A 12,274-nucleotide genomic window follows, 5' to 3' on the forward strand; every position below is an offset into this window, starting at 1 on the left:
GAAAAAGTTTGTGGCGTCAAAGGAGACGAGGATGACGTTAATAGCCCCCTTTTGGCCGGCCCAAGATTGGTTCACGGAGGTGGTAGAGTGGATCGTAGACTTTCCAAGATCCCTACCAAGAAGGACGGATCTTCTCAGACAACCACACTTCAAGAGGTACCATCAAAACCTCCCCGCTCTCGCTCTGACTGCCTTTCGACTATCGAAAGACTTGTCAGAGCGAGAGGCTTTAATCGCGAAGTGGCAAGCGCGATTGCGAGAGCACGCAGAACCTCCACTACGAAAGTATACCAATCGAAGTGGGAGGTTTTTAGAAGGTGGTGTAGATCCAAGAAGTTGTCCTCCTCCACTACCTCTATAGCGGAAATTGCTGATTTCCTGCTATTCCTGAGAGAAAAATCTCATCTAGCTGTATCCACAATAAAGGGATACAGAAGTATGCTCTCGGCTGTATTCAGGAATAGAGGATTAGATCTGGCAGATAATAAAGATCTCGACGATCTCATAAGGTCATTTGAGACTTCAAAGTCGAAGGAACCAGTACCTCCGAACTGGAACCTAGACGTAGTCCTCAAGTTTCTTTCATCTGAAAGATTCGAACCTCCTCATCTGGCATCGTTTAGAGACATCACCAGAAAATGCCTATTCCTATTATCTTTAGCTACGGCAAAGAGAATTAGTGAATTACATGCTCTGCAGGATAAAGTAGGATTCAAGGGAGACTCAGCTATTTGCTCGTTTAAGAGCCCCTGTTTTTTAGCTAAAAACGAGAATCCCACACGAATCCCTGGCCTAAGTCATTCGAAGTCAAAGGCATATCGAGTCTCGTAGGCAGAGAAGCAGAGAGGTCTCTATGCCCTGTTAGAGCTCTGAAGTTCTACCTTCAGAGAAAGCATCAGATGGGAGGCTCTAGACAAGGTCTTTGGTGCGCGGTAAAAGACCCCACAAGACTGATGTCCAAGAATGCGCTGGCATTCTTTGTGAGAAACGTCATTACAGACGCTCATAAGGTCTGTCCTGACGAACAGTTACAACTGTTGAGAGTTAGAGCTCATGAAGTGAGAGCTGTAGCGATGTCTCTCTCGTTTCATAAGAATATGTCGCTTAAAAACATCATAGATACGACATTTTGGAGATGCAACTCAGTATTTGCATCTCATTACTTGAAAGACGTTCGCCTGTGACATATGAGAAGTGTTTTTCTCTAGGTCCTTTCGTATCGGCGGATACGATTCTGGGTACGGGAGCCGACACCAATCCTTAAATGTATATACTTTTCTTCTTTTTAGATATGGTCTGGAGTCTCTTCGAACAATGGAGGACTTGGTTTAGCACGGGCGGCTGTCTATGTTGTTCAGTAAGAGAATCTTGTCATATCTAATTAGATGAGTATAATTTTTTTTGAAATTATGTATGTGTGCGTAGTGGTTTTGAGTTACGGTTGTTGTGACGAGTTCGGGGATAACTCGGAACAATCCTTAGTTCTAACATAGGGTTAGGATCAGGTGGTCGGGATTGGTTGTGTGCTCCTTCATAAGGTGTATTGTCATATAAGTGGATCAGCACCCATTGACAAAGTCCTTTTAGGCTCTGCCGAGTAAGCGGATAAGACCCCATCGGCAGACCCACAAGAACTCTTGGCCATAGATCATATATCTCGCTAAAGTTTCTTGAGGTGATGCAGACTACTGGGCAAACACCCACGAGGTCTACCACCTATCAGGTTTGGAAAACCAAGGTTTTATTTATACCTACAACATATGTTGTTTACCTGTCTATTCCATATAGTAGCTGTCTCTTACCCTCCACCGAAAGGTGCCAATCAGCTATGTATATATCTGACAGGTAAGTTGATTGTATGAAAATGATATTGTTATGATACAATAAAGTTTCATACATACTTACCTGGCAGATATATACAATTAAAGGCCCACCCAGCCTCCCCGCAGGAGACAGGTGGAAGAGAGAAAATATGATAGAAAAAAAAAACGGGGAATGGTTTCCTAGTCCTGCCGCCCAGGGCAGGCCGGTAGATCACCTGACCTATCTGTAGCGAGTGGCGCGAAATTTGAATTTCTGTCGGGGACGACGGAGTCTTAGCTATGTATATATCTGCCAGGTAAGTATGTATGAAACTTTATTGTATCATAACAATATCATTTTTTAATACCCAAAATGGAATATGAAATTCATAATAATCATAATTTATTAAATTGTCTTTGTAAAAAAAGAGTACGCCTTCGAGTTTCACCTCTTGGCATTCTCTTGCATTTACGTTTGTTTATCTTTGTTCCGGGCAAGAATTTCATCATGCCAAAGAGGAAAATACAAGGAAAACATCTCGCTAACACACAAAAGAAGAAAATTCGCTGTAATAAGCCGAGTTAGTGAAGGGGAGAGAGAGAATTGCGTAGGAAGGAGTGCCCCATCTTGCCTCAAGCAGTGCCCCAGGCTGCGATATACGTATGAGCAAAGGGATCATCATTTATGATTAAATTATGATAAATAAAATAGTTTTGGTTTATTAATACACAAAAAAGAAATATACATTCATAATAATCACTATTTATTAACATTGTCTTTATAGAAATACGAAGGAAAACTTTGAACGCCCGTATCTCAAAACTATACTTATTGACCTTCAAAATCTATCTTCTCACTTAGTGTTAAAGCTATAACATTGGAATTTGGTATATAACTCAGAAAGACATTATAGAACAATCAAATAGAGCCCTTTTTTCCAATTTTTGTTTCGTATTTTTTTTATAAATTTTTTTCTCCTGATTTATAGGGTTTATTTTTTTACCATATTGAAAAATTCATATCTAGCAAAAAAATGACTTTTAGAAAAAAAACTCTCCATTTGATTGGAGGTCTACATCAGGTCTATATATGGTAGTAATCCCAGGTCTTAATATTGAATATCAAGGGAGGAGATAGAATTTGAAAAATGGTTATTTTCGGGATAAATTGCCCTGGCGTCACAAAACAGAAGGTCAGAGGCGAAAATCATATGCGGTTTGGAGATGTCCCAAGTCACCTTATTAAGTGGTATGAATATCAAAGTCCTGTCCTAAAAAAAGGGCATTAGCTGGCCGGCCCCCTTAAGACCAGGCAACTGGATGGTTTCTTTAGACCTCCAAGACGCCTACTTTCACGTCCCTATCCATCCTCAGTCAAGGAAGTACCTGAGGTTTGTCTTAAAGGGGCAGGTCTTTCAATTCAGAGCTCTCTGCTTTGGGCTAAGCACAGCACCGATGGTTTTCACGCTTCTGATGAGGAATGTGGCGAGATGGCTTCACCTCTCAAGGATAAGAGTCTCGCTTTACCTGGACGATTGGCTCATTTGAGCATCGTCGGAGTCAAGGTGTCTGGAGGACCTTCATACGATGCTACAATTGACAAAGTCCCTAGGACTTCTGGTAAACTTCGAAAAGTCCCATCTGATCCCTACTCAGTCCATCGTGTATCTGGGGATTCAGATGAATTCAGTGGCTTTTCAAGCTTTTCCATCCCTGGAACGTCAGCAGAACTGCTTAGACAGTGTCAGCCTTTTTGGGGAAGGAAACATGCTCGGTGAGGGAATGGATGAGTCTGCTGGGGACCATTTCCTCGCTGGAGAAGTTTGTTTCCCTGGGGAGACTGCATCTCAGACTGCTCCAGTTTTTTCTTGCAGAGAACTGGGAAATCAAGGAGGATCTGGAAGTGACTCTGAGCATCTCTCAGTCGGTCAAGGATCGCCTAAGGTGGTGGCACGATCCCGTAAAGCTGGCAGAAGGCGTTTCTCTCAGCCTTCTGAGCCCCGACCTGGTGTTGTTTTCCGACGCGTCCACGGCGGGTTGGGGAGCAACACTGGGAAAGGAAGAAGTGTCAGGCATCTGGAGAGGGGAACAGTTTCTGGCCGAGTAGCCCAGATCAACTCGGACAATACCACTGCTCTGGCGTACCTCAAGAAGCAGGGAGGAACACTCTCGGTCCCTGTTCGAGTTAGCAAGAGAAATCCTGCTGTGGGCCCAGGCACGGAACGTAACGATCCTCACGAGGTTCGTTGCAGGAGTAGAGAACGTCCGTGCGGATCTTCTCAGTCGACGGCAGCAACTGCTTACGACCGAGTGGACCCTTCACCAAGAGGTATGTCACGAGTTGTGGAGGCTATGGGGACGTCCCTTGGTAGACCTCTTCGCAACGTCGAAGACGAAGAGGCTTCCTCTATACTGCTCCCCTGTTCTCGTTCCAGGAGCAGTAACGATAGACGCCATCCTATGGGATTGGACGGGGATGGACGTTTATGCCTTTCCCCTGTTCAAGCTCTTGGGAGGAGTGATCAGGAAGTTTGCGGCGTCAGAGGGAGCGAGGATGACGCTGATCGCCCCGTTTTGGCCTTCGAGCGACTGGTTCACAGAGGTCATGTCCTTCTTAGTGGACTTCCCAAGGACCCTGCCCGGGAGAGTCAATCTACTCAGACAGCCCCACTTCGAGAGGTACCACAAAAACCTCCCCTCTCTGAGTCTGACTGCGTTCAGACTATCGAGAAGTTGGCCAGAGCGAGATGTTTTTCAAGATCAGTGGCAAGGGCTATTGCCAATGCAAGGAGAGCTTCCTCTCTTGCAGTGTACCAATCGAAGTGGGCCATTTTCAGGAGATGGTGCAGGAAGAAGGGCATTTCCTCCACCACGACCTCTGTGAATCAGATTGCTGACTTCCTCCTTCATCTGAGGAAAGTTGATAAGCTGGCAGTCCCAACTATTAGAGGGTATAAGAGTATGTTGTCAGCGGTCTTTAGACAGGTTTGGATCTTGCGAACAACAAAGACCTTCACGACCTTTTGAGGTCTTTTGAAACCTCTAAAGTGGTTCAGCCAAAGCTACCATCATGGAACTTAGACATAGTCTTGAAGTTCCTGATGTCTAGTCCTTTCGAACCTCTTCATTCTGCAACATTAAAGGACGTGACCAGAAAGGCTATTTTCCTAACCGCTCTAGCTACGGCAAAGAGAGTTAGCGAGGTTCAAGCCATCAGCAAACATATAGGCTTTAGGGGACATAATGCGGTATGTTCCATAAGCCCTTCGTTCTTAGCCAAGAATGAAAACCCGTCTAACCCTTGGCCCAAGAGCTTCGAGATCAAGGGGATGGCAGAAATTATTGGGCAAGAGCCAGAGAGAGTCCTGTGCCCTGTCAGGGCTCTCAAGTTTTATTTAGATAAAACAAAAGAGTCGAGGTCCTTCGGACAATCTGTGGTGTTCCGTTAAGAGACCAGACTTGCCTATGTCAAAGAACGCACTGGCGTTCTTTTTTAGGAGTACCATCAAGGAGGCTCATTCGTCCTGTCGAGATGGTGATCTGAGACTTTTAAAAGTTAATGCTCACGAGATGAGGGCTATCGCAACCTCGGTGGCATTTCAAAAGAACATGGCACTCGGTGACATCCTGGGCGCCACCTTTTGGCGAAGCAACTCTGTGTTCGCTTCACACTACCTGCGGGATGTGAAGACGACATATGAGAACTGCTGTTCGCTAGGGCCATACGTTTCCGCAGATACAATCTTGGGGGCAGGAAGTAGCACTCATCCTATCCTGTAGAAAATGGTCAGGAAGAGTTTTTAATTTTGTTGTGTTTTTTGGTTGTTGGGTCGGCCACCAGAGGCGGACTTCCCAGTCGTTAGCTTAAGTTAGGCTATTTTAACTTTTGCTAGGCTTGGTCAGGTGGTGGTTTATTACTTCATTGCCCTCATAGTATGGTCAATATGGTCTAGTGGCATTGTGGTCACGCCCCCGTTGACAGATCATCTAGAACTCACCAGCTTTACTGGTCACTACCTTGCTGGAGAGACTAGTAAAGCAGAAGCAGACTTAGGTGACAATAATCACGAAGTCAGCTATGCTAACAGGCAAGGAACCAAGATGTCAATCATCTACATGTAATTTGTTTCCTAAATCCTATTCTGTCTCTTCCCACCTCCAATGGTGGGATTCAGCTATATATATATCTGACAGGTAAGTTTCATGAACAAAATGATATTATTATGAAACAATGAAGTTTGTTCATACTTACCTGGCAGATATATATAATCAAAGTGCCCACCCACCTCCCCTCAGGAGACAGTGGCACTAGAGAATCTGAATAGAAAATGGGAATGGTTCCTGATACCCGCCTCCCAGCGGCGGGAATGGGTACTAACCACCTGGCCTCCCACTGCGTGTGTCGTAAGTTTTGAAATTCTGTCGGACTTCGGAGAATACAGCTATATATATATCTACCAGGTAAGTATGAACAAACTTCATTGTATCATAACAATATCCTTTTTATGTATACTTACCAAGTAGTTACATGATCAAAGCCCGCCCTCCTCCCCTCACATGGATAATAGGGCATAAACAACTGATTTTCGGATGGTGTTGGTTCCTCACTCCCCCGATAGTGGGCGGCTGGTATCACCTGACCAAAACAAACTATTGCCTCCGCGAATTTCAAAAATTCTAGCTGCCGACGGGTTTTAGAAACTATAGCTATGTAACTACTTGGTAAGTATACATAAAATCTTATTTTATCATAAAAAAGTAATTTTTTGAAAGTAAATTGTATTTTTCCTAAATATACAAACCTGAGGTCCTTTACCTTAATGCCCACCTCATGCCACCTCAATCTGAAACCTGGGCTGAAAGGCAAAGTGGAGTGTTTACATCCGGGCAGACTGGCCTGCCAGATGTTAGTTACTGTCTAACCACCTCTTTCAAAAATTTAACAGCCGTATTACAGCCTCCGCTGAAAGTAAATTCCTTGTATAAAGGACCTCAGGCTCGTATAGTTAGGAAAAATACAATTTTCAATCGCTTCATCCATAATTAAAAAACCCGGAATATCTTAGTAGAGGACAGAGTATCATCATTAGTATTATAGAAAGAGAGAGAGAGAGAGACATATAAGGAACAACTTCATACTGTTTTTAAGCATCTATCAATACTAAGCTTTCATGTCTTACTCTGTAGTGTCATTGCACATGTATATATACACCCAGAGTATGTACAGTTGTAAAAGTTGAATTTCCTCATGCAACTGTTTAGCCATTTTCCTTTGATCATCAGGGGCAGATTATGTATATACTACTATATTGGAAACATGATTTATCTAATTTCTCTTGTCTCATGTTTGTAATGCATGTCTTCAATTATTTACCCTCATTTTAAGTTGTACTAATTCTCTCAAATCATGTTTGCACTGCATATCATTAGTTATTTACCTTTATTTCAAGTCTTATTGATTTTTATCTAAACTAGATATTTGCTCTGCAAATCAATGACTTTTGGAGCTTGTAACTTGAATCTATGTAAATTGTGGAAATGCTTGTCACTGAAAGGAAAGACACTCACTGAACCAAGTAACCTTGTTGCAATTCAGTTAGTTTAAACTCACAACATAATTTGGCATCCTGTTCTTTGTGTAGTATGAAGGTAAGGTCATGCAAAAAAGGGTGTGAATACTGTGGAATGGATAAGATGGACAATGAAGAAATGAAGAGTATGGTTATTGATTTGAGATTCTAGTAGTTATTTGAAAGCAAATTTTTATTATGAGCAGTTTTTTTTTTTTTTTCTTTTTCTCCAAATGATGAACCTTTTTCCTTAGAGCAATATTTTTTCTGCAGGTGATGGAAAGAAAAATGTGTTTTGTGTCTATCATGGAGAAAGTAACAGTGTCGTTGTTTGTGGAGGCCGTACAGTTGGTATGCGTCGCGACCATCATGGAGTTCTTCTCCTCGACACTGTTCTTCAGGCTCCTGTGGCAGCGCCTGAGGAAACAGTGCTTGTTGAGATGCTGTTGTCAGAGGTAAGATCTGAGTATTTTTTCTTTATACTGTAATTTTAAATTTGGAAATAAACATTATTTATATTATTACCATTTTTCACTCATTAGAATCGCTATGCTATGCTACTGTAGTTGCATTATATACCAACAATCAGCATATCTTTTGTAATGTTCCTCAGATGCTCAAGAATGCCAGGGACTTAAGTACAGGTCTGGCTATACACTATAAACAATATTTTTGTACATGAACTTTCCTGTCAGATATATACTTAGCTATAGTCTCCGATGTTCCTGACAGAATTTCAAATCTCGCGGCACACACGACAGGTAGGTCAGGTGGTCTACCCTTCCCGCTGCTGGGAGGCGGGTGTATGAACCAGTCCCGTTTTCTAATCAGATTTTCTCTGTCGCTGGAACTGGCAACACCTGTTGTGGGTTCCTCCTGATAGTTGATTTCGCTCTCGATGGATTTTTGGTGACGTACTGGATCTTTTTGGCTTGGCATACGCTTTTTGTGGACTGTTTAGATTTTGCTTTGGATTTCTCTTTGAATATGTCTGATTTGGATTCTGTTGTTAAAACTTCTGCTATGTTTAGAGTGTGTTCAGTGGATGTATGTAAGGTGAGGTTGCTGAAAGCTTCGGTGGACCCTCACACTGTATGTATGAGGTGTAGGGGGAATGATTGTGCTTTTGATAACCCATGTAAGGAATGTGAGGGTTTAAATGAAGATGAGTGGAGGTCTCTTTCTTCCTACTTGAGGAAGTTGGAGAGAGACAGGGTGCGTAAGGCTTCCTCTCGAAGCTCGAGTAGGTCTCGCATTAGTGAGCTAGATTTAGAACCTAACCCTCTCGTAGAAGCAGATCCTTCTTGCCCTGTTTCAGCCCCTGCTCCCTGCGTCGAACCCGAGGATACGTCTTCAGAGGTGGCTGCGATGAAAGCCACGATCCGCAGCATGGAGCTCAAGATCCACTCCTTAGAGAAGGTAAGAGTGGAAGTGAAAGTGATTTGTGCAGTGCCTAGACCTCTTCCAGACTCCCAGACCCAGTGAAGGAGGAAAGTCGACAGCCGCAGGAAGGTTAGGGAGAACCCCCACCGGTCAGGCGTCTCTTTGGCAGATCCTGATGTGCGTTCCCAGGCTGCCTCGGACCGCATCAAGAAGGACATTCTTCGCCAGTGCTTCTCCTCGTCTGCCTCGCCATCGTCGAAGCATGGATGGAGCTCCCCGGAAGCTTTGCGCCCCTTGAAGAGAGCCTGGAAGGCGCCCTGCAGCTCCCTGGCTTCTAGCCCGGAAGTCTTTCAAGAGGAGCCTTCTCTGGATGTGGAGAGGCCCAGGAGATCTCTTGACTGCTCTTCTCCTCCTGTGCCTCGCTCTACTTCTCCGGAAGAGGAGCCTGAGAAGTTCCCTTCTCGTATTCTCGCTGGGCTCCAGGCGCAGATTTCAGTCCTCGCTGACTCCCTGGCCGGTAGTTCTCGTCGGAGGAAGGACGTTTCTCTCCCAATCAAGAAGTCCAGGCGCCCGTCTCTCAACTTACGCTCTCCTCTACGTAGGCGCTCTTCTCCGGATGTTGCGGCTTCTCCCGAGCGAGGGGTTTCTCGCGAGAAGCGCCCCTCTCCTGGCTGGCTCCCCTCCTCGTCCAGGCGCCAGGCTGCTGGCAGGCGCTCTTCGGTTGACGTTTGCTCTCCTCTGGACAGGCGCGAATCGCCTTGCAGACGCTCTTCTCCTGTCAGTCGCTCATCCCCGAGCGGGCGCCATTTTCTGGACAGCGCTCTTTACAGGACAGGCGTAAGTCTCCTAGCAGGCTCTCCTCCCCCAGCAGGCGCTCTTCTCCTTGCAGGCGCCAAGAGCCTCGCAGCCGCCAATCTCCTGGTAGACGCTCTTTGCCTGGCAGCCGCTCTTCGTCTGGTAGCCGCTCTTCTCTTGACAGGCGCCAAGAGCCTCGCAAGCGCCTCTCTCCTAGTAAGCGCTCTTCTCCTGGTAGCCGCTCTCCTTGTGACAGGTGCCAAGAGCCTCGTAGGCGCTCTTCTCCGGGAAGCCGCTCGCCTCTTGACAAGACCCAAGAACCTCGTGGGCGCCCTCGTCATGGGAGGCGTTCTTCTACTGATAGGCGCTCTCCTTTGTCCAAGTTTTCGTCGACTTCGAAGCGCGAGTCTTCTCCCAGACTCCTCGTATCCAGCAGGCACTCGTCTGCTTCTGCTTGTCGCTCTCCTGATGTTTTTGGCACTCCTGACAGGCGACAAGCTTCTCGTAGGCGCCCTTCTCCTGACAGGACCCTCCTCGTTCTTCGGTGGAAGAAGACCAGGAAGGCTCGGACGATGAATCCGCCAAGACTGCCTCGGTTTCGGTTTACAAGAAGCTAACCGCCTTGCTTCTCCAAGAGTTCGGAGATTCCCTCAGCCCTGTCGCTCCTCCGTCTCCACATTCGCTTTTTTCGACCTCCAAGACTACGAAGGGTTCCTCGTGCGTCAGGATGAAGCCTACGTTATCAATGAAGAAGGCCCTAAGGGGATTTGGCTCGTGGCTTCTTTCCAAGGAAGAAGCGGGGAAGACGGTTTTTTCCTTCCCCCCCATCTAAGCTGACGGGACGTACGGGGTTCTGGTATGAAACGGGAGAACCCTTGGGCCTGGGTCTTCCTTCCTCAGCCGATTCAGACTTCTCTTCTTTGGTGGACGCCACCAGACGATCGGCCCTTAATTCCGCCAAGACGTCGTGGGCTATGAATGAGCTCGATCATCTTTTGAAGGGGATGTTCCAAGTTCTCGAGGTGTTCAACTTTCTGGATTGGTCTTTGGGAGTCTTGGCCAGAAAGACTCAGACGCCGGACGCCCTTTCTCCAGAAGACCTCCACTGTGTTTTGTCCTGCATGGATAAGTCCGTGAGAGTTGGCGCGAGCGAGATTGCGTCATTGTTCGGTGCAGTAGTCAAGAAAAGGGCGGTGTACTGCTCCTTGACGAAGTCGGTTTCTCACGCCCAGAGGTCTTCGATGTTATACTCGCAGCTCTTGTCGCAGCTCTTCCCCAAGAAGATTGTTCAGGACATTTCGAGCTCTCTCTCGGCCAAGGCAACTCAGGACTTGCTCGCACAGTCGACGAGGAAACCTCGACCGGCCTTCTCTGCTAAGGTCAAGAAGGAGAAACCCGCAGCACAGGAGCCCTTTCGAGGGGGCCATCTTCCAGATCTTCTTCTTTTAGAGGGCGAAGACCCGGCAGGAGAGGTAAAACCTTCTCTAAGTCCATCAAGACCCCGAAGTAGCAAGCAAGTCCTCCAGACAACATTAGGCGCCAGACTCCGAAGTTTTGCAGATGTCTGGGCCAAGAGAGGGGCGGACACCTGGTCCCTCTCAGTAGTCCAAAAGGGATATCTCATTCCTTTCTCTTCAAGACCTCCCTTAACGACAACTCCAAGGGAGTTGACGGCCAAGTACAAGGATCCCATCATGAACCAAGCCCTTGTTCTAGTAGTAGACCAGATGCTGGAAAAAGAGGCTATAGAACTAGTTTCAGATCTTCACTCGGCAGGCTTCTACAACCGCCTCTTCCTAGTTCCGAAGTCTTCAGGGGGATGGAGACCGGTTCTGGATGTAAGTGCCCTGAACTTCTTTGTAGAGAAGAGGAAGTTCTCAATGGAAACCACGTCATCGGTGTTGGCTGCTCTTCATCCAGGGGAGTGGATGGTGTCCCTGGACCTGCAGGACGCTTACTTCCACGTACCGATCCATCCTTCCTCAAGGAAGTATCTAAGGTTCATGATGCTAGGGAAGGTTTACCAGTTCAGGGCCTTATGCTTTGGCCTCTCGACAGCCCCTCAGGTCTTCACGGGGCTTATGAAGAATGTCGCGCAGTGGCTTCATTTGGAAGGAGTGAGGATATCCCTTTATCTGGACGATTGGCTAATAAGAGCCTGATCAAGGGAACGTTGTCTGGAGGACCTTCAAAAGACGATGGATTTGGCAAGTTCGCTGGGACTCTTGATCAACTTCCAGAAATCCCAGCTCATCCCCAGTCAGGAATGTGTTTATCTGGGGATTCGGATGGATTCTCGGGGTTTTCGGGCATATCCATCCCCGGAAAGGATAGCCCGAGGCTCCGAGAAAATAGCAACCTTCCTAGGGAAAGATGCATGCACAGCAAGGGAGTGGATGAGTTTGTTGGGGACGCTCTCCTCGCTGGAGCAATTAGTTTTCCCTAGGAAGGTTACACCTGAGACCTCTTCAGTTCTTTCTAAATCAAAATTGGAATCGTCGTTCCCAGGATTTAATGTTCTCCTTCTTCGTAACTTGGGAGATAAAAGAGAAGCTCTTGTGGTGGGCAGATCCCGACAGATTTGTTGAAGGCCTCTCGCTGCAAACCCTGAACCCCAGCCTAGTGTTGTTCTCCGACGCGTCGGAGACAGGTTTGGGGGCGACTCTGGGAATGAAGGAAGTGTCAGGCACGTGGGAGGGAGAACAGGTGGCCTGGCACATCAAC

At 46.4% G+C, this 12,274-nt stretch overlaps 1 protein-coding gene across 7 annotated transcripts in view; it reads left to right on the forward strand.

Annotated features, from left to right (window-relative positions):
* The window catches only part of LOC135219822 (baculoviral IAP repeat-containing protein 6-like), a gene marked incomplete at its 3' end in the record, with an annotated part of 560,877 nt that overhangs the window by 39,879 nt on the left and 508,724 nt on the right, over positions 1-12,274 (forward strand). For all 7 annotated transcript variants that reach the window (XM_064256914.1, XM_064256918.1, XM_064256921.1 and 4 more), the window contains 1 exon segment: positions 7,646-7,827. In XM_064256914.1, coding sequence (XP_064112984.1) covers positions 7,646-7,827 — 182 coding nt within the window.

The sequence above is a fragment of the Macrobrachium nipponense genome, chromosome 1 (assembly GCF_015104395.2).
Source record: "Macrobrachium nipponense isolate FS-2020 chromosome 1, ASM1510439v2, whole genome shotgun sequence".
NCBI classification, from domain to species: domain Eukaryota; kingdom Metazoa; phylum Arthropoda; class Malacostraca; order Decapoda; family Palaemonidae; genus Macrobrachium; species Macrobrachium nipponense.